General features: G+C 40.6%; 1 protein-coding gene across 2 annotated transcripts in view; it reads left to right on the top strand.

Annotated features, from left to right (window-relative positions):
• The first annotated feature begins 1,347 nt into the window (after window positions 1-1,347).
• Window positions 1,348-23,469, top strand: part of LOC133456761 (inactive dipeptidyl peptidase 10) — a 47,199-nt gene continuing 25,077 nt past the window's right edge. For both annotated transcript variants that reach the window (XM_061735330.1, XM_061735331.1), the window contains exons 1-5: window positions 1,348-1,447; window positions 9,920-10,034; window positions 12,179-12,274; window positions 13,081-13,175; window positions 19,526-19,597. In XM_061735330.1, coding sequence (XP_061591314.1) covers window positions 1,409-1,447; window positions 9,920-10,034; window positions 12,179-12,274; window positions 13,081-13,175; window positions 19,526-19,597 — 417 coding nt within the window. In that variant the 5' untranslated portion in view covers window positions 1,348-1,408. The remainder of the gene's footprint in view (window positions 1,448-9,919; window positions 10,035-12,178; window positions 12,275-13,080; window positions 13,176-19,525; window positions 19,598-23,469) is intronic.

Raw genomic sequence — 23,469 nt, 5'->3', positions numbered from 1 at the left:
GAACTAAAAAATTGCAAATGTTCCTTTGTACTGCTGTACAAGTTATTGATGGAATTTGTTGTCAATTAATGTTTTAGTCTACAAACATTGGGTAAAAAGTATAGGAACCCCTTTGTAATCCAACGTTTTTCTGTGTTAATTTGCTATAAAATATGGTCTAGAATAGATAAACACAGATAAACACACTAATAGCACACAATTATAATTTTTCAAATGTTTCCTGAACATCCCACTAAACTTTCACAGTGGTGGTGGAAAAAGTAAGGGATCATTTGGAGTTAAAGGCATGGTAAGCAATTTCTGGATGATGTCAAGTCTGTTAATATTTAAAACAAGATGTCAACAAAACATGGGGTGCCTAAGCCTGATTTATGCTTCTCCATTAAACTGATGACAACACTTTCTCTCATAGAAAACAAAACTGAAAAGTAAACACTCAACCAATGACTTTCATGTGATTTATTGTAATATTTTATATGGATTGGGAGATAGGTCCCCCAATCTGTTTGCTTTCTAAACTGAACAGGGCTGTGTCACACTTTTTTTCTTCCCCCTCGAGTCACAAGATGGACAGCTAGCAGGTGATGATGAGATATTAAAAAGTACTCTGGAACTTCATGTATATCACTTAGTCTACCTTTAATAGCTAAACCTCTTTTAGCAGTAATGAACTTAAGAAAGAGCTTTGCAATGTGTATGAAGTGTTGTAGTTTTATTTATTGAAAACAATCATGTTCTAAAAAGGTCCTTGGTTTATTTATTCTGTCAAGTGATTGAAGTTATTAACGAGTTTTTCCAGTATTTCCCCCTTGAGATGTAGTGGGGTGAATGATATGATAGGAACACTGGAATGAAAACTCTCAACTTTGAAGGCTTTATAATCACAAAATCTGTAAATGAACCCAACATCCCAACAGCCCACTGTCTCTAATCCCTGGAGGACATAACATGCACCTGCTCCCAGTAAAGGCTGCGCACTTTGCTTTTGGCAAGTTTCTTTACAAAGTCATTGTGTGGAATGATGCTATCAAACTCTGCAAATATAATCAATATTGGATTATAACAAAGGAAAAAAAATGTTCCCTTAAAATGACAGTTCCTCACCTTTTTGCTCAAATCAGGGAGGAAATGTTAAAACCCTTCCAGCGGGCTGCACACCTTGAACACCTTGTCTTAAAATTAAGTTTTGGGGCAACATCGGTCGTCAAAAAGTCAGAGTGGAGATGATGAATGAGCCACCCAAGCAGAGAGAGGCAGGGGTTGGGGTTGGGGAGGGGGCCAGGGAGGCAGAGAGAGAGGGAAAGTAGAAACTTGCAGGAGCGCATGCAGCGCAGAAGACGCTCCGCAGGACGAGCGTGCAGCAGCTCCGGCACCAGAGCACCGGCGGGTCTGCTGGAGGAGGATTACCATGATAGCCACAACTCAGCAAAACATGACCACCGAGCTGGTATGTGTGTATTTCATCCCTGCTTTGCACCTCCTCCCCCTCAACCCCTGAAATCTGCGCGGATTTCGCGCGTGTTGTCTCTGAGGATGGGGTTTTCTCTGCATGTCCTCTAGTGTGCGTGTGTGAAATTGGTGATTTCTCTCATTCACACTTTCCTCGTTTATGTCCGTCTCCTGGACGAGATTAACTGTGTGTTGTGCAGTGCTCGTTGTTGCATCCCAATTTGAGGTCTTTGTCACTCCATCTTGCATGGTTTGTGCCCCACATAGACCGACGGAGCATTCCTCTGCATCAGTAACAAAGCTGGGGCTTCCAGGAGGAGAGTTGGTCCCAGCATCCTCCACACAGCGAGGACGCGCATGTTGATACACTGGCAGGCTGCACTATGGGCTGGATCAGTCATGCCCTGCATATGCATAATTGGCAGTGGATAAAGATTATGGACTCAAATATGCTCCCACTTCAAACACCTCTTAATGTGGCACAAAGCCTATAATAATCTCTTATTTCCAGCTAAATTTCCTAAAATGGTTCAATTATTTTCAATTATGTTTGCACTTTATGCAAACATTCACCATGAAGCATACTGCTCAATAATCCAAAATCAGAGTGTTGATAAAATATTATAGATAATCCCTTACACTGGATTGATTTTGGTGGAGTTGGCGGAGAAATATCTGCACATGACTATCATACAATGCTTTTCTCTTTCATCGGTCACAAGCAAAGCTTAGCTTGCATTTTTGTCTCTTTTCAGTCAGTGTATAATTTAAAAAACTTAATAAGTCATCTAATAGACTATTTAACTGTCACTCGTCTTTGGAAAGCGTTTCAATCAGGATGATAGTACAGTACATCTGCATTTGCTCTTATGGAGAGAGTGTTTGAGAGCATGGGCTGAATTGATTAAATTATGTCTAAGTGGAATACATCTGATACTGCAGTGATCGTTCTCATTAAGTGATGTTCTTTTAATTATGTGATCAAATCACGTCAAAACTTGTCTGAAGGCATTTGTTTCATGAAGTCTTGTCTCCTCAGGACCACACAAGGCTGCCGGGCTGATAGACGACCTTTATACATAACCTTTTACCTTCAAATGTCATCTCACACCCCAGTCTACCAGCAATTTGCTTTACACAATAAAGCTATTTCTAAAAAGGAGGAAATATGGGTAGAGTCATCTAAGCAGACCACACTCTCTGCTGTACGACTCCCGAGTCCAATTGAGAAAAACACTTGTTCTCTGCCCCTGTATGAGAAAGTATCATATAGAGAAGTAACGTGGATTGATGTTCGTGTGTAATGTTATTGGAAATGTCATGCATTGTGTTGGTCCAGCGTGCAGAGTGCACATTAATGTGATAGCTCTTACTGCTGCAAAAAACAGAAAGCCCTGAATGCACTGGCTCCAGCTGCTTAAAATCAAGCATTTAATAATACATAATCATTTTAGTCTCTTTTTTTGTATAAATCACAAAACGGCATAGTGAATTTCAACTGTGAGCATTTTATTTACTGATTAAGTATCTCTAAAGACTCTCAGCATGATTGAAAAAAATGGTCTCCTCTTTCTCATATTGGACTGTAAATGCCTCCCTGAGCTCCCCCACTTGGGTTCTCTTGATGCTGCCTGTTTCCTAAGGCGGAAGCTCAGCCGCTCTGAGTGGCTCTGGACATGCCGGGGAAGAGCTCCCTTGTACAGGATCCTTTTGTAGTGTAATTTTGGTGCGTGTGATGGGGAGCATGAAAAGAAGATAGGGTAGCCTTGCAGCAGTGGGCTAAAGCAGCTGGTCTTTCGTCTGACTAAGGCTTTTGCTGCATTGTCAGACAATAGCCTCGAGGGCCAAAAAAAAAAGAGAAATCTTCCCCGTTTGTCCCACATGATGTCTATACTCTCCCTTTTTTAAAAGATAACAAACACAAAGAGAGAGTTTCTGGGGCAATGATCGGGAGGACAGGAATTCCTTTGGATGTGATGAAAGACAAACTTGAGAGAAATCAATATTCAGCTATAGTATCTCATTACTACAACTGTCTTGTTGCCATTCTGTCCACCCATACTGAAATTACAATCTGCCTCAAAAGACGACCTTTAAATTTAGCGGGGCGATCAGAAATATTGACAAGACATTTGATATAGATTACTTGCTTATCTGCAGCCTTTCTTTATGAGCAATTAACATGAAACAGTGAATTGAGCCAGTAGGTTATACTGAGGGTTGCATGTGTCTGCAAACACATCATTCCCTTTTTATGTTGGTAGTTGACTCTGCCTGGTTTTTAATGTGTGTGATAAACACCATCAACCAATGTTAAAGGATTGTTTGGATGGATACTAAAACGGAGTGGCCTGGGCTCCTCATTCCTCTTCATGTGATTTATCATCAGATGCCTCAACGCTAAAAATGGAGTTAAGGGGGTCTCCTGAGCCTAATTTATGAATTTTAAGCACTCCCTTCATCCTGCAGAGCCTACTTGTGGTGCATGCTGTGCAGATTAAATAATTGGGTTTGTCATGAATATCATTTTTGTAAATATGTAAACTCAGTCACAGCAGTTGTCATTATTGATACTTTGTACAGTTTTGTACAGTCAACAAAAGAAAAACACTCAGCATTTAGATGCAATCTATCAAATAATGCTTACGGTCTTTAATTGGTAAAAGTGTCTTGGAATTTCACAAGGAGATATCGGTCTTTGCAAGAAAAAGTGTTCAGAAGGAAAGTCAGTTGGAGTCTCCTTCATGGCTGTATTCCCACTATTAATTGTTTCCCTGTGGACCTTGTACAACTGTACATCTTATCGATTCCCTCATTTATTTTGGTGAAAAACCTCTAGCACTGCTTGAAAATCTAAGAGCTTCCCTCGCTTCTAATTCTGTTGTGCACGGTTTGCCAAAAATATCCTTTCAAGGGGACGCCCTCAGGTGATTTGTATTCTTACCGTCTTTTAGTTTTTCTGTGACATTTCATCTATTACTCACGACTATTTTAATGCTGGTTTAATAAAAGAATGGTTAACTGAAGTAGAGTCATTCTGAAGGTGGATTCAGGCAGCTGAAAACCCTGCTTGCTGATATTTTTGAGTTTCCATTATGCCGCTGACGGGAGAAAAAGCACGTCTGTCACCCAGCCCAGCTTGTCATCCCTTCACCTGTGCTAGCAGATCGTGCTGCATTAGATTACCAAATGCGGTGTGACCAGCAGCCGCTCTGCAATAGTAGCTCCTCCAGTGTGCACTCTGGGGATCCTGCTCAGCACATCTGTACTTCATTTGCAATTCCTCACTCATCCAAATGTGAGGACCCCCCCCACCCCATCTGTCTTCAGCGTGATGAGAGCTTAATTGGAAGTAATGTCTTGGCTCCGGGGGCTGATAGGAGCATTGCATCCCCTCAGGAGAAAGCTGTTCTCATCATTTGACTGAAGTAAAGACATTGTGGATTAGAACCAGGCAAACAAGTAATTTAGTTTAAAACATCTCTGTGCACATGAGACCCCATGTCAGGATAGCTTTACATTACAGCACCGTTTATATTGTGCACACAGCGCGTGACTGTGCTGCTCACATATTCCCCCAGAATGCGACCAGGCTGTTAGGGGAGTTTAATTTAAAATTCTGCGTTTTTCACACTTGTAGGTACAAGTGCTAATGGTGCAGTATGATTGTATTCTATACCCAAGGTTTCACAGGCTGTAAAGTTTCTTTTTTATCTGGCTGAGGGATTATGGTGTTTCACTGAGAGAATCTGCACTGAGAGGGCAGGAGAATAAGTGTAAATCAAAGTTGATACACAGCCTCGAACATCTATCACCAAACTTGGCCTGCACAGAGAGTTCAAGCATCACTTATGAGGCGTTCCTGCAGATACAGCTTGTAGTGGTTTAAATTTGAGCATGTTGTGATGAGCAGCCAAGTAGATCTATTAAAGATAAGACCTTGACTGGAGTTCTGCGCTGGCAGACCTTGTATGTCTCTCACTCATCGTGGGGATGAAGTAAATCTGCTCGCCTAGGAGTGGGGAACATCAGAAATGTAGATCAAATCAATGGAAATGTGGAAATGGAGCCACGGAGAAGCAGAACACCAATGTTTTGGGTTAAACTGCATTGGCCTTGATTCTTCACATTATGCAGATTTTACCATCTTTTTCTTTGCTGAAATGTTTTTTCTTCTGGCATGGAAGTACATTACCAGTCTTTTTGAAGTTAGTGTCTTACCTGCAGTAGACAGCAGTCACAGCGCTCTCAGTTTGGAGAATCGCAGGGGAATTCTGATGAGGAGCTTAGCGTACGGCTGCAGAGGACTCAACTTTCGCCATCTAGAAAAGCTCAAGCCTTATGAACTCCATGGCTTACAGGTTTGAGAAAATGCTATATTGTGTATTTTTACACATATTGATTTAGCATCTAAGAATCGAGGACTGTTGAGTGTGTTGCAATAATAAAGTTCTGTAACGAAAATGTAATAGAAATCTAAATCAGCGTAAGTCCTGCATGGTTTGGATGTTGCTCTGCTCCAACACACCTTATTCAGATGAACAGAACAACATCAGCTTTTCATCAGGGTCTGCAAGTCTTTTAATAACCCATTCAGTTAGAGTCAGGCTTAGTTCTGCTCATAACAATTCTCCACATTATATGGTTTCATATTAAAAGGTGAAACTTTTCTAATGGTTACACACATTCAGCCCTCAAAAACAGAAATGTTTGATCTGTATGGGCAGAAATATGTGCCACTAGAAACTGAATTTGAATCATTTATATTTGAATTTGAATTGCTCAACTTGAATAATTGCATTAAAAAACTGAATCTGAATCACATAATTTGAATTTGTATTGTTTAATTTGAATCATTGCATTGAAAAACTGAATCTACATTCAGTTATCACAATTCAAATTCAGTTCTTGCAATTCAATTTTACTGTGCCAGACATCCGGGTCTCCCGGAATTTTTCTACAAAACGGCAAGATATAAATCTACACTTTTTACACAGAATTGAGAAAACACAATAGGTTTCGAAATATCTAGCTCGCATAGGTCGTTTATATCGTTGAAAGAAAATAGAGGTTATAGACTATAGTAGACTACGTGAAAAGGAGTTCTTTGTATCTGCACTCGATTGCTGTTCCTGCGGAAGACCCGGATGTCTGGCACAGTAAAATTGAAATTGAATTGCAAGAACTGAATTTGAGTTGTGAGAACTGAATGTAGATTCAGTTTTTCAATGCAATTATTCAAATTAAACAATACAAATTCAAATTATGTGATTCAGATTCAGTTTTTTGATGAAATTATTCAAGTTGAGCAATTCAAATTCAAATATAAATTATTCAAATTCAGTTTCTAGTGGCACATATTTCTGCCCATAGACCTGCTGCAGATCCCGTTTCAGTTTTTTAAAGACTCATGCTCCAGCCTTGTGTGGATGGACAAAACCAAAAGTCTTAATGATGGTTTGTTCTTCTGTGTCATTACAAACCCTTCTCTGATTTGTCAGGTCTTATATCTTCTGACCACCAAAGACCTTTCCATCACTTAATTCAAATGATGGATGCTAATTGGTTTTGTACGAGAATTATAGTTCTAATTAAACCACACCTGTGTGGAAGAACGCTGGGACTGCTGTTTACTGCTGTGAAGATACTAAATACTCCTAAATTAATAATAAATTCTCCACACATCCACACTTCAAAAGAAAAAAAAGGGAACGAAAACAAGAAATATTCCCTCTAACAGCTAAATCAACAGGGGTATTTAAGCCAGATGATAAGGCAAGGTTTTGCTTGTAGAGAGAAGGTTTCAAGGTATTCAGAGTGACCATTAGTGCTCTCAACACACTAACATCTCTTTTTATAGGTAATTCTGTGCTCTGATGAGCACAGAATTACGGACAGCTGGTGTCACCCTGGGAGCACGGGGGAAACAGCAATCTGTCACCCAGTGAACCGCATTGATGCTGTTCTTCCGCCGCCTGGCTCTCCCCGTCCTGGAAGAGGGCGATGGGGAGCAGTGAGGTTTCCAGGGTTAAGCCAAAGGGGAGGGCAGCCAAACAGAAAGCTGACTTTTATGGCTGCTTTGTTACCGCACTCTCACAGCAGCGCCAGCGAGTCATTACGAGGGACTGGAGTACAGCCGGGGAACAGCACAGAGTTGTGTTTAATTGTGACTGATGCTGACGCAGACTCCTTCTATCAGGTCCCTTGATTACATCCAGGGGGTGTACAAGGACCTGAGATTAAACTGGAAGTTTTACTCCCGCAGCAACTGTGGCTTTGTCACGTCCTTGTACAGTCCCATCTCTTTGCTATGTTGACTGTCTTGTTAACAACTTAATCTAGGTTTACTCATTAAATCTTCATAGACTAAGGCAGCTCTTTGGAAATGAAGTACAACCCACTTCCAAAATACTGTGTAAAATTCTGATCAAAAAACAGGATTAAATGCATAATTTTATATCCTATATTTAGTTGAGAATATTGTAAAGAAAAATTACAAAATTTATGTTAAAAAAGTATTCATCTTTAATCTGATGGCAGTAAAATGTATAAAATATGGTGATAGCATGTTGTATGACAACTTATTTTAGGAATCCTCTGCAATGACACCAATTACTGTAGTTTTCAGAGAGAATTATACCCAAGCTGTTTGACATTTTCATTTCATAATGTGCCTAATGCTTCAAAGGGCGAGAGGTCTGCTGGGATTCTCGCTTCACACCTGGATTCTTACGGCGCCATGCTATAGAGAGACATGTAGTAAGTGTTTCGACATAAAAGTTCAAAAAGGCTGACAAGGCATGCGTCTGCGAAGCTGGGCGTTGCACCAACTCAGAGCAGATGCATGGCTGTGAAAGGGCCTGGAGGATGCTTATTCCAGGATTCTCAAAATCAATCTCAAATTCTGATTTATCAGGCAACAGGGCAGTTTTTTTACTCTGCTTTAGTTTAGAGTGATTTGGGGCACAGAGAACCCGGCTGGATTTCAGGATCTCACATATCCATAGATTTTTTCTTTGCATGTTTGAGTTTCATCTTCATTTGTAGATGCGGTATTGAACTGTGTTAACTGATAATGTTTTTCTGAATGTTTGCTGGAGCTCATGCAGCGTTTTGCATATGATTTCCACGTTTTGAATTCAGTTTTGACTGGAGTCCTAAGGATCAGGACAGTTTCATATTGGTTTTCAGCGTTGTCCTTCATGTTCAGAGGTTTCTTCATATTCTCATGTAATGACATGATATAAATAATGAAACCCTACAATTCTTTACGGATTTAAATAATTTTAACCTGTTGAATTCATTACCCAAACAGTCTTTCAAATAACTGCTTAAAAACTTAAGTTTTTAGCTTATTTGGGATGCTTTTACCCCACACAATATCATATATATAACATTGATGGTTTTTCAGTTAGTGTTGTCTTTCTGTTTTTCTTTCTTTCTGCTGCCTCTGTTTTTAGTTTTTTCATCATGAGTACTATGTGTGTATATATATAGTACTCTTTCTAATATTCTGATTTAATACAGTTCATTTTGTCCATGGCTTTACTCTTATCAAGGCGAAAGGAATCGCCGAAACATGTCAGGTATTTAAAAAAAACAAAATATTCTTGTCCGACAAAAAGAATCAGCAAATTAAGATCTATGATTCAGTATTTTTGAAAATATTTGTAAATTCTTGTAAATATTATCAATTTTTTTGGTGTTTACTATTTTTTTTTCTCTCTTGTACATAGTCTTTTTTCTACTTTTTATATTGCTCTTTTTATTATTTAACTATTTATTGGTTATTTCTATCTTAAATTTTTTGTATAAAGCGTGTGTGTGTTTTGGCTGCTGCACGACTGAATTTCTCCTCTGGGAGATCAATAAAGTCTTCTATTCTATTCTATTCTATTCTATTCTATTCTATTCTATTCTATTCTATTCTATTCTATTCTATTCTATTCAGTTTTCATAAAATCTATTTACAATAAAAACTAAGCTTTAGATTATGTTCATTTCATTATATATTGCTTTTATTTCCTTTATTTGAGCATCCCAGTATGTTTGGAAGTCTTCTTCTAGGAAAATATATTTAATCTTCAGCAGATTTTGAGACAAACCTTCACCCGTCCTCCTCTACTTCAGCACATATACCATCACTCACGTACTTTGTTCTGCAACAGGTGAAATGAAGCAATGAGGTAGAAATATTCTAATGCGACTGAAGCTATTGCTGCAATTAAGGGTAGCTTTCTCTTGTGTAACAACCCCATCAAATGCATGCAGCTCTCCAACTGGGTAAACTTGTGTAATTCGGTACAGTTTTCATAATGCTGTGGAGCAGTCTCGGCCCCCTGTGGCTGTCAACCGAGATTCCTCATTTGTTCAGAAATGTCTGTGGGACCGTGGAAATGAACCGGCACTAATGCCCTCCTCTTCTGCTGTGGTACATCCATCACTATGTTTCTGCTCTCTCCAACATCAGGACCTCGGCAGCTCGGACGGCCCCCCTCGGAACTGGAAGGGCATAGGGATCGCCGTGGTGGTGATCCTGGCCGTCATGTCTCTGGTCATCCTCTCCGTCGTCATCCTCACGCCTGGTACGATTGTTGAACACGAGGAAGAGAAAACAAAGTGCATGCTGAGCTGGAGGGAAGTAAACACATCAAAGCAGGGAGCAGTTGTGATGCTGCAAACTGTAGGAAGAGTTTGACATTTTAGATGAAAGACAAGTTAGATCAGATCAATGCCACTGTTGTGTACGGGGGTGAAGATGAAAGTTACAGCCAGCAGCTATTTAGCTTAGCACTGGAATCAGAACAGGCGAAACTGCTTATCAGGTACTAATCTGGAAGTTTAAAAAAGGTACAGAACAAATCTGTGCACCTCTAGCACGACCCAAATAAGAGATTCTGCCATGTAACAAAAACCACAGAATAAATACAACAATTTACATTTTTAAGAGGTTCAAATCTTGGTCTGTTTCTTGGCTCTAACCAGTTGCCAGGCAACCAGAGGGGATTCCAGGAAGTTGCTGCTCCCAGTCACAAGGGATTATAAAAGCTCATAAACAGCGGTTTCTTCTGTTACACTCTGGTTTTAGTGCAAATTAAACAAACAAGACATGATCGTGTTAATTAGCACTAGAGAAGATGGTAAGGTTTTTTGTAACCCCAGTTAGCCGTATCCTCTACCTCTATTTTATTTCTCTTAGCTGTGGATAAATAAAGGACGTATATGTGAGTTATCAGTCTCATTGTTTCCTCTCAAAAATGCAAAATTAAAAGGAGTTAGATCACAAACAGCTGGAAATTATACCAATTTCTCAGCGTGTCACTGATATCTGCAAGACAGATCCAAGATAATGACTTAAAGAAGGACGAGCTTTGCCATCCTGACAAGAAAGGACTCTCTACCCAACGACCCCCCGTGTTTCGCATGAGAGCCTATGCACGACACTTTTACTTCAAAATTATAAAAGCAACCATTCATCATATCTTCTTCTACTCTATTCCACTACACATTTAATGCAGCAATCCCAACAAAAAAATAATAGTCCTATAATACCGGCTGTATTGTATTTGATACATGCATTTCTGAAACGTCTGTACCATTCCCATAATAAAAAATATGTATTATTTTTAAAAAGCAAATAGTTCTATACAATAAACCACAAACCATAGTTCTATACAATGAAAATAAAAAATAAAAATACATACATAATGTTCCCAATGTATTCATAATGAAAACAAAGAAAATATGTAGAAATGATGAAGACAAAATCAGGGGTGTTTTTCATTTCAATTAGGGCTGGGACTTTATCGCATTAATTACGATTAATTAATTACAGAAAAATAACGAAACAAAAAAAAATTGTGCATTTAATCACAGTTTACTTTTGCACTCCAAACAGTGCGGAACGTTTCTCATTGCAAGAGTTCCCGGTACAAGTTCCCCGTAATACTGATGCATGGTACTCAACAGGATTTTTAAATTTGACTAAACAAAAACAAATGTGTTTAAGACATAGACAGTTTACAAAAATTCCTGAAAAAGCTTGAATATAGCTAACTTGAGTTTAAGTTTGTGCCTTGTGTACAATGCAATCATATTCCTATTATTATCATTGCACTTGTTAACACTCAGTTATCAAAATAAACACAATTTTGTTGTTTAAAATCATTTATGTGTCAATTCAATGATTCAGTCATATACCAAAATGCCTTTAAATTGAAAAATGTTGCCTCTCGTGTCAAATATTGATATGCGATTAATTGCGATTAATTAATTACAAAGCCTCTAATTAATTAGATTAATTTTTTGATCGAGTCCCACCAATAATTTCAATATGTAACAAACACTTCAAATTAACAAATGATTTTCTTGGAATGACTTCATACTGTATATCTGGCATTTAAGGGATATTTGAACTTACAAACAAGCGTGAATTTACTTGATGTTCTTCATGTTAGGAAATTTAGTTGTAATTGCACTTTCTCTCACCGTTCATTTAACCACTTTAGTGTTCCTAATCCTGCTAAAACTGGCAACTTTGAATTTGAAGGTTGTAAAGGTTCCATGTTTTGGAGCCATGCATCCATCCCAGGCATGATCAGAATAGCTGTTTTGAATATGTTTATGATGTGTTATCAATACCTCTCATGCAAGCCACAAAGTAAATGTTGGAGATCCTCTCAATGAGTAGCTGCTGTGACGTACTAACGCCATCTCTCTGCATTTAAAGATGAGTCTCACTTGTTACTGCGTTCCCACGTGACCATGGAGGATCTGGAGAGTGAAGAGTTCAAAGTCTACGACCCCTGTGTGGCATGGTCAAACGGTATGTTGTCACTAATAACTCCTGTCTGAGAGGCAGAGGTGTCAAGTAACGAAGTACAAATACTTCATTACCTTACTTAAGTAGAAATTTTGGTTATCTATACTTCACTGGAGTAATTATTTTTCAGATGAGTTTTTACTTTTACTCCTTACATTTTCACACAGTTATCTGTACTTTTTACTCCTTACAACAGCCTCGTTACTCTATTTCATTTCGGCCTTTAAAAAAAAACTATCCAGTTAAATTGCTCCATCTGGATAGAGTGAATTTGGTTGTGGTTGTTTCAGATGTTCTTGTCCAGTTTTTACATCCGTTCCCTCAGATTCCTGCAACTAAACTTGGATGTACATTCCAATAAAGGTTAGGAAAAATTATAACATGCCTCTGAAGTTTGACTTTTTGCACCATTACAATACTTATAGGTAACTAGTCATCATATCTCCTGCTCTCTGAAACACATGTTAATGCTCAATAGTACACATATATGCTTCTTTAATATATTTGCATTATACTAAGATGCATTCATTTCCAATGGCTTTTGTCCTTAATGGCTTTTTTCCTTACATTACTTTTACTTTTATACTTTAAGTAGTTTTGAAACCAGTACTTTTATACTTTTACTTGAGTAAAACACTTGAGTTGATACTTAAACTCTAGTATCTATACTTGTACCTGAGTAATGAATGTGAATACTTTTGACACCTCTGCTGAGAGGTGTGTTAAAATGAGCCAGTGGTTTGCAGACGTAGTGATCTTATCAGCCTTGTGACTCTAATAACAGTAATAAACTGTCTTTACCTTGTCAGAGAATGAAGTGACGCTGCGCACCAGAGAGGGGCACGTCCTGATGTTCAGCCTCGCCAACAACCTCACCACAACTCTGCTGGACAACACCTCACTGGTAAGCAGCAGCAACATAACTTATGAGCAGGGATTTCCGTATCGATTGGCTCCTGAATGCACAGAATGAGTAGAACGGCAGGTCGGCAGAAAAGGAAGTGCAGGAAGATTGATGGCCAGGTGTGAAGCATCAAATATACCACAGTTCGGACGGGAAAAAAAATGTGATTTGACAGAGTGATGGTACTAGCTCGTCCCCCCGTCCCCTCCTCCCCCCGATCTGGCTGCTCTCGGAGTCCTCAACACGTGCCTTCAAAGAGGATTTTCCGAGCGAGGGCATCATTTTGAACACACGCCTCTGCACGGCACTGACAGACATATATGGGTCATCGCAGAGGAGCTTAAGCCACTGTTGTCAGGTTGAGGAGTCTGTTCTCTGTGCTCATATTGTGTTTTGTTGTCTCTGTGTGATTTCTAGTTTCAGAAAAATATATTTTCTTTTGTGAATGCCAAAAAACACAAGGGGTATCTTTTGAGATTCAGAGTTGGTGAGTACAGTTGGTGTCGGCCTTTGAAGAGGGCTTTTCTAAGAGAGTTGCTGACTTAGAAAACTTGTCTAAACTAAAAATGTAATTCTACTACTACACCTTTCAAAGTTAAGATTTTAAATATCAGAAAATAACAAAAATTAAAGCTGCAAGCAGCGATGAACGGGCCCTCGCGCGTGCAATTTTCACCAATAAAAGTCAAGGACTCAAAACTAAGTCCGATGACACCACCCATGACTCTTTATGCCTAACTATTCAAAAGTTATAGCAGAAAGTAGGAACTATCAAATATGGACCAATCAGATGAAGGGGGGGCGCCCTTTTCGGCCTCTATCGTCGCCATGGTAACGCTTTTAATGCGCATCGTCGCAAGATCGAGACGCACATTTTGATGTATAACACACCTGGGTGCACATTACGGGTTCGGACGAAGAAGCGGCTGAAGAAATGGCATAAATTGCGCCAAAATTACATGATTAATTCAAAAAGGCCGACTTCCTCTTCGGTTTCGGCCATGGAGCCAAGAGACTTTTCTTTAAGTTGCAACATGATACAGGTGTGTACCGATTTTCGTTCATGTACGTCAAACCGTATTGTGGGGCTTGAGGAACAAAGTTTTCAAGGGGGCGCTGTTGAGCCATTTTGCCACGCCCATTAATGCAAACCATTAAATATCACATTTTTCGCCAGTCCTGGCTTGCGTGCAAAATTTGGTGAGTTTTGGGGCACGTTTATGGGGGCAAAAAGGCCCTCATTTCGTCGGAAGAAAAATAAAAACGAGAACATCTCCTACAGATACAATAGGGCCTTCACACTGTAAGTGCTCGGACCCTAACGATCAGGTCTTAAAATTAGGTTAATTAAACCTTATATGAACAACACAACTGTCAGACTGTGTTGTCATTTATTTATCCTAAAATAATACAAAATTATAGAAACAGAATGTGGAAAACATAAGGAGACCCTAACTACTTAGATAAGAATTAAGAGGATTAGTAGCAGTCAAGTTCCTGATTATTTGATGATCCGAACCTAAGAGAAGACATTTCAGTACTTTTATTGTGGGGATCCTTCAGGAGCGTCTCCTCTGTGATGTGATAGGATTTGTCATCTCTTCTGCGGCTTCCAGATCCAGTAAAATATATTTTTATATTATTTTATGAATACCAGAAAGTAAAGGGAGTCCCAAGGAGAGTTCATGAGTGTACTATTCAGGAATGTGTTGACACATTGCTTTGGAGGAAAGATATCAGCAGTGGTCTTAGAGAAAAAATTGTTTCTCTCCATCAGTCTGGGATTAAGAATAAGGTTGTTTCCAAACAATATAGTTTCTTTTGTTCTGCAATGAAAAAGACTGGTCGGGACAGGAAAATATAAACAAACACAAGAGGAGGAGGCAATTACAGTTTTCAATCTTCACACAATACCCCCAACGCTCTGACTGCAATGCTCAGAGAAACTTAGGAGCTACACCCCATACTCTACAGATGTTCATGGCAGTATACACAAACAATAAGGGGTTTTCAGAAGATTTGACCGAAAAAATCCTCTTTTCTCCACTGTGTAGGTTTTGCATTGGAATAAACCACAATAATTCTTGAACAATAAATACTTAGAAGGACAAAACTGTTGAATGAAAATTCAACAGTGATGATGGTGATGGTGATGAATCCCAGCGCTCAAAATACGCAACTCAAATACACAACAACGTTGACCTCTGCATTCTGACCTCCGAATGCTGGCCTCAGTCAACTTTCCATCAGTTATGGAATCGGTTTAACACTACAACCATTCTCTTCGCTGCCTCCTGGATGTACATGCCCCTCTCAAAACAAGGACTGTGTCTTTCTCCCGCACCGCCCCCTGGTTCACAAAGGAACTGCGCAGGATGAAAGCTGCTGGTCGTGCCATTGAAAGACGGGTTAAATCATCTGGCCTGGTGGTGCACAAGCTGGCCTACAAAGACCATCAGAAGAAGCCCGGTCCACCTATTATTCGAACATCATCAATAGCAGTCCAGGAAATTCAAAACACCATAAATCATTTCCTTAATTCCAAAAACCAAACCCAAACAGAGTCTACAGCAGAACACTGCAACAGGTTTCTTGTATTTTTCAAAGACAAGATCAATTCCATCCGGTCTCAGCTTGCAGGCTCCTCAGCACCATCTCTGCCACCTGCCTGCCCTCAACCTGCACCTTTTAGCACCTTTGCTCCTGTCACACAGACCGAAGTTGAGAGTTTCATCAAAAAAATGAAACCCTCCACCTCCACTTTGGATCCCATTCCTACAAAACTCATCAAATCCAACCTGTCTGTTATAAGCCCTCTTATCACACAAATAATAAACCACTCATTAAACTCCAGCCATGTCCTGCCGTCACTCAACACTGCCATTATCAAGCCTCTTCTGAAAAAACCCAGCCTCGACCCAGAATGTCTCTCCAACTACCGGCCCATTTCCCATCTTCCATTTCTGTCCAAGGTGCTTGAAAAAGCTGTTGCCACACAACTACAGGAAAATCTTCAACACCATTCACTATTTGACATTTTTCAATCTGGTTTCCGCACTGCCCATAGTACAAGGACAGCTTTATTGAGAGTAACCAATGACCTTCTCATCTCCGCCGACTCTGGATCCCCCTCCCTGCTCATCCTCCTCGACCTTTCAACGGCTTTTGATACTGTTGACCACCACATCCTCCTAAGCCGTCTACACACCGACATCGGTCTCCATCACTCCACACTGGACTGGTTCACCTCTTACCTTGCTGACAGGACGGAGTACGTCAGCCTGGGATCTTCCAAGTCCCAAACAGTTTTCAATTTTCAATTCAATTTTATTTATATAGCGTCTAATACAACAGAGTTGTCTCTAGACGCTTTCCAGAGACCCATACCCAGAACATGACCCCCGAGCAGTTATTACATAAACAATGGCAGGTAAAAACTCCCCTAGTGGGAGAAAAACCTTAAGCCAAACAGTGGCCCCTGTTACGTGTGGTGTCCCCCAAGGATCTGTCCTAGGACCTCTCCTTTTTATCCTGTACATGCTGCCCCTGGGTCGTGTCATCAGCCGACACGGCATCTCTTTTCATCGCTATGCCGATGACACTCAGCTTTACCTCCGGACTGACCCCAACCTACGTTCCACCCCAGTCCTCTCATCATCACCCACTCAAGCCCTCTCCAACTGCCTGGAGGAGATTAGGGCATGGATGAGTCACAACTTCCTTCAATTGAACAGTTCCAAAACCGAAGCCATACAAATTGGCCCCCCTCACCAGGTCCAGTCATCACCCATAACCACCATCTCCTTCTCCGGTCAAGACATCCCCCTCTCTACCGCTGTTACCAACCTCGGTGTGAAGCTGGACCCACAACTCACCTTTGTAAACCACATCAAACATCTGTACAAAACTTGCTTCTTCCACATAAAGAACATATCCAAACTCCGCCCCTTCCTCACTTTCCCCGAAGCAGAAAAACTCGTCCACGCTCTTATCTCCTCCAGGCTCGACTACTGTAACAGCCTGCTCATCAGTATCCCCAACAAACACCTCGAGAAACTTCAATTCATTCAGAACTGTGCTGCCCGAACTCTGATGAAAACTCGCAAATACGACCATATCACCCCTATTCTCCAGAACCTACACTGGCTTCCCAGAAGTCAAGAATCCAATACAATATTGCCCTCATCACTCACCTCTGCATCTACAGCAATACCCCTCAATACCTCAATACCTCCTGACCCCTCACTCATCCACCCGTAACCTCCGGTCACAAAGCACCAACCTCCTCTGTCAGCCCCGCACACGACTCCATGGGAGACCGAGCCTTCTGCTCCGCTGCCCCCACATCTGGAACTCCCCTCACATCTGGAACTCCCTCCCTGAACACCTACGTCGACCCCAGTCTGTGCACACTTTTAAAAAGGGGCTGAAAACTTTTCTGTTTAGGAAGTCTTTACCTGGGGCCTGTACTACGAAGCGGGATTTGGGGTTAGCGAGGTAACTTCAGGTTTAACCCTGGGTTTTCAGGACTACGACGGTGGTTCACTTCTCACCGGGGTACATCGCCATGGTAACTTATGCTGAACAGCTAACCTGCTCCGGAGCAGGTTATGTTCGAGATACAGATCGCCGGGTATAAAAGCACCGCCCACTGACCAATCAGCTCTCTTGGAAAATGGCATGCCCTTTCGAAGAGAATCCAGTGGAGCTCGGTGCGTGGATCGTGAGAGGATCCCTCCGAAGAGAACGCGTATTCAGGGACCCTCCTGTCTTCTTCTTGTCATTTTTTTTTCTGTTTGCTGCAAGTAATGTCAATGCTATTTCATTGTGCTTTTGTATACTGATATCATCCTAAAACAGAGAGTGATAGAAACACTAAAGCCTTGTACTTGTTGTACTTCTAAGATATGAAAGTGGGCCTACTCACCGCTTTGAATTATGTTTTTATATTTATTTTTTATTTGCTCCCATGTGCGTTTCACTCCGCTGGGGTTGCAGCTGAAGGAATGAGGCTACAATTGTCATACACGCCATACGAATACATCTAAGCAACACATGCATTTAACAGAATAGACAACTGTAATTATAGTCAGATCTACTTATGCCCTAATGATGGGGCAGTGATGTTTATATCCCTATGAACTTACGCATTTATACAGTCAGCGATCTTTTGCCAGCTGTCTTTCCTGCATTTTGCAGCTGCAACTGTGTTGCTTTTTGCCTGTATTTTATGCCTATACTCATCATATTTCCGTAAAATTATTGTTTGCTCTTCGCTACTGAAATAAGCGGCTCTGACAGCGGACTTCTCCATGCTTGCGATTGGTCATGCGCTGAAAACACCGCCCCTTTTATGTGCACGCGCTCATATCCAGATTGGAGAAACCTGGGTTGATATACCGAGTTGATAACCACCGTCGTGTGACCGCTTAGCGTGATTGCAATTGTCCGGGTTAGTGAATCTGGATAAGGAAAAGATATCCTGGGTATGTTGAACTTGCTTCGTAGTACAGGCCCCTGGTCTTATATAGATGTTTTTATTGTCTCTGTGCTTTTATGCTTTTATTTCTGGTCTTTTATGTGTCTTGATTTTATTCCTTTTTGTTTATTTTGTATCTGTAGCACTTTTAGATTATTTTTATGAAAAGTGCTTTACAAATAAAATGTATTATTATTATTATTATTATTATTATTATTAACATATCAGAACAGTAGTTATTGGGGGGGGGGGGGGGGTGCAGATACAGGACAGCCTGCTGTGTCTGATCTGACCCTGAACTCCTCTTTATACCAAAGTGTTCTGTCAAGATCAAACTTAGCTCAAACCTCGTCAGTCAAAAGAACAGTGATTTCAAGAAAACCAGCAAGTCTACAAAAATGGTTAATAAAGAAAAGACTGAAAACACTGGAATGGCCCCATCAAATTTCAAACCTCAACATATTTGAAATGCAGCAAAACTTTTGGAGAGCTGTGCACGAGCCTGCAAACCTCAATAGGCTGAACCAACCTTGTGGAAAGTGTGAACCAGAATTCTTTCACAAAAATGTAAGAAATTAATGTCCTACAAAAAGAAAAGAAATTTGCTTTAAATTATTGCTGCTAAAGGTAGCTCTACAATCTGTTGATCTACTTCTGCACCTGCTTATAATTTAGTTAAAAAGCAATGATCGCATGTAAGCTGTTGTCACTCTGAGCTCGTGCTGAGCTGACTTTAAGATCTGATAAAGATGAGTTGATTTTCTTTCTCTTTTTTCTCTGTCCAGTCACATAAAACCTTAAAATGGGTGTACTTTCTGTTTTTATCACGATTGTACGTCCTTCACCACTGCTAACGCTGCCCTTTCTGCAGGATCTGACCACAACCAGATTCCAAGTGTCCACGGACAAGAGATTTGTCCTGTTGGCGTACAACATTCGACCGGTGAGTTTTATATTACCACATCGCCGGCTCATATTCACCTCAGACTACATCCTCACTATTTCATTTGTTTTAATACCCACAGCCATGAATCTTATTTAAGTACTGAAAAATAAGGTATCACCACTGACAAACCTCTACATGTTGTATGTAACATTTGTGGTTGTTTTAATCGAAGAATGAAAAAAATGGTGACATGCAATTTTCTGTCAGAGCCACACTAAAGCAACTAAGAGAAGAGGCATCATAAGGAAGGAGGGGAGGATGGAGAGAGAGAGAGCTCTCCTCCTGCTACCACAGCAATCTATAGCTGTGTAACACTGCAAGCCAGATGACATGGGTAACATGTGAGGAGTAGAATATTTAAGGTGTTTGATTGCAGAAGGTGCAGAGGTTTGGAGAACACTAAGACGGAGATATCAGTGTGAAGCATGTGGCACAAAGGTGCAAAATAAGAAGGGGAGGATCAAGGGGATGGAGATGTAAATGTGGAGCTGCAGTAATGTGCTAGTTCAGTGGAGAATTTTAATGAGAACTTGCAGGGAACTGTGATAGCAGGTGGTTTCAGATAAGACAAAACACAGATCTTTTGCTCTCTTTACCTGAACACCACACGGTTCACTTTCCCCAACCTCCACCTGCATGCTCTCGCTCGGACAGCATTTACATTGATACAACTCTGTTTTTAAAGAGGAGAAAGTTTGTGGAATTTGAGAGCGGAAAAAAATCAACAAAAGAAGAAAAACAGAAATACTAGGGAAAGGCTTCTCGGCTCATTTTCTCCCCATTTGCAAACAGATTGTGCTGCTCTCATTTGTTCAGCCCTTCACGCTCTGCTATCTTGCTGGATTTCCTTCAGAGACCTGCTTCTCCTCTAATCACTGCGTATCATATTTTCCCTGCATGTGTGGGACGAATGAGCCTGTTGCTGTGTTACTGCAATAGTCACAAACAGCACAGCACATCCATACTAACTGAATTATTGAGGAGTAAGCATGCACTCAATCTGTTCTCACGCATCTGTGTGGAGAAAAGGCTAAGATCTTCGCTCGGGTTTGTTGCCTGATGAGGTTTGAATCGTAACGCATCATTAGCAAATTTGTTCTAATACCAGTAGGAATGATCTTGTCTCCTATTTGAGCACAGTAAGAAACATTTGCGTTTTTTAAAAATGGACATTGGCATGTGCGCATGACCAGCTTGTTGGGATGGTACAGGCTATTCCTCGATTCCCCTTGTATTCATCACTGCCTCCGTCTCCCCCCTCCTTCATCTTCCTCACACTCACTCACTTTCTTCTGTCTATTTCTGCGGGGATTTGTGCTGACTGAAGCAGTTTTGCGGCAGGCTCTGCCTTCGCCGTTCAGAAAGGGAGCTACATTGTCTTCTGAGTGACAGACATGGACGAGAAAAAGCAGACAGCATTTGGGGAAAACGGCTCATAATGGTGGCGGATGATAAACGAGACACGTGGCGTTTGCCTTTAGGTACACTATCCAGATTAAATCAGTTGGAATGATTTTCAAAGGGTGTCAGAAATGCAAGAGTGGGGGTGGCGGGGCTGCAGGGGAAAGACATGGATGAACGGGCTATGTGTAAAGTTAAAAGGCTTCGGTGGGTTTTATATTTATTTCAGTAGGGTTTGGGGGGAAAACGTGTGTAAGTACATCTCAGAATAAGAGAGTAGGAAGTGAGGTGAGGGTTTTTACAGAAATAGAAAAGAAAATAGACCGCCAATGGGAATGCATGTTTCAAGAAGACACGTGTGTTTTTAGAAATTGTGTTTTTGGAAGAGAGAAACACATTTCATAAATAAGCAAAAAGAACAGATCCATGAGATATTTCAATGGAGAGCTTTTAGGACCCATGCCAAGATGGTGCTGTTTGGGGACAAACACGATGCCAGGGGAGTTGTATCTGCTCCTGCAGCAAATACTAGTGGGCGCTAGTATCAAAGGCAGCACATTGTGGAGCTGAAAAGAAAATGCTTGTGAGGCAGGAACAATAATGAGAAGGATACTATTAACTCTGCATTTTGAATTTTACTCTGTAAAATAGATCCCAATATCTCTTCTCATTCAAAACCTGTTATAATCTCTGTATGTATCCGTTGTTGCATTATCCCTCCCTATCTGCGGAGTGTTTAATCTGTGTGTGATGCCCCATTTCCTCCATTTTGGCAGCACATGTGGGCAGACAAAAGAGGGGTGACAAGCAGGGCAAACTGGAGGCCGTGTGATGTGTAACTAGCCATCATATTAGAATTCACTCCGCCTCTCCAAGACAGATGCTTTCACTCTCCCTCTCTGTTTATCACGCAGACACACGCAGGCAAGCACAATAACAGACAGACTCTGCCAAAGGCATTACGATGTTAAATTACAAGCAGAATCACCAGGTTTCCAAACAAATCATAAACAGCTGAGTGAACATTGTGCTGACAGCGACACTTTGGCCTTTCGTTCCAAAGACTGATACCCTTTAACTTCCTGTCTTGTTCATTTCATCCCTCCCCTCTCCACTCTTTCCTTTTGTATTTGACAAAACGCCTTCCTCTTCTTGGCCTCGCTGCTGTTTTGTGTAGTGAAACAGCTCTTTTTTTCCGCACACACTGTTGCCCCTCCTACGGAGCGGAGACATCGCACCGCAATCAGATGTAGATTTCATTTAGGTGGCCTCAGAATCTATATTCCATCTTTTATCCCTGCAGCTTGATGCTGGTGCCACCCCAACCATGGGTTTTCTCACATCAGACAAACAACGCTGGAGAAAAATCCAATTTCATTGTTAAGTGTGCTGCATAGAGGATGTGACATTTAATTTCTGTAGGGACTGTTTTTTCCAAGTGGCTGGGGTCTTCAGAGGCCAGTGAGTAAATACGCTGCATCCAACGCTTTGGTGGAAAGAAGGAGAGGATGGTAGAAATCCATAGACTGTGTTTAATTCATCTGGCAAAGCTTTGATCAATTGTGATTAACACATACACACACACACACACTCACACACACACACATGTAGAGATGCACACACTCATTGAATCTGGTTTCTTAATCTTCTACTTCGCCATGTTAATTTAATTATTCACGGCTGCTGATGCTCGTGTCAGGCCTGCCAGCCGCAATAGATCTCTGCAGGATAGATATTCCTTTTAATGATAGCATTTAATAAGAATGTCTGTCTTCGTTTTTTGTACTTTTTACTTAGTCTTTAATGTGAAACTTTCTTTTATTTTTGATCACAGTAATGATGTAACATGCATGAAATTACTGCCAATGGTTTCATGATGACTTTAGTGTAAAACACTAAGATGTGATCTGATTTTCTCTCTAACAGTCAACGCAATTCAACCCTTGCAAAGCACTCGGGTCAAAATGACCCAAGCCAAGCCAAGGCCCTCAGTTCCTCAGAGGGCTAGTCTATCCCCCAGAGGTGTCAAGTAACGAAGTACAAATACTTCGTTACCTTACTTAAGTAGGTTATCTATACTTCACTGGAGTAATTATTTTTCAGACGACTTTTTACTTTTACTCCTTACATTTTCACGCAATTATCTGTACTTTTTACTCCTTACATTTTAAAAACAGCCTCGTTACTCTATTTCATTTGGGCCTTTAATAAAAACTATCCAGTTAAATTGCTCCATCCGGATAGAGTGAATTTGGTTGTGGTTGTTTCAGATGTTCTTGTCCAGTTTTGTTCTTACATCCATTCCCTCAGATTCCTGCAACTAAACTTGGATGTACATTCCAATAAAGGTTAGGATAAATGATAACATGCCTCTGAAGTTTGACTTTTTGCACCATTACAATATTTATAGGCAACTAGTCATCATATCTCCTGCTTTCTGAAACACATGTTAATGCTCAATAGTACAC

Source organism: Cololabis saira, chromosome 12 (genome assembly GCF_033807715.1).
Source record: "Cololabis saira isolate AMF1-May2022 chromosome 12, fColSai1.1, whole genome shotgun sequence".
Lineage (NCBI taxonomy): Eukaryota > Metazoa > Chordata > Actinopteri > Beloniformes > Belonidae > Cololabis > Cololabis saira.
This window is presented reverse-complemented; position numbering and strand designations above follow the sequence as displayed.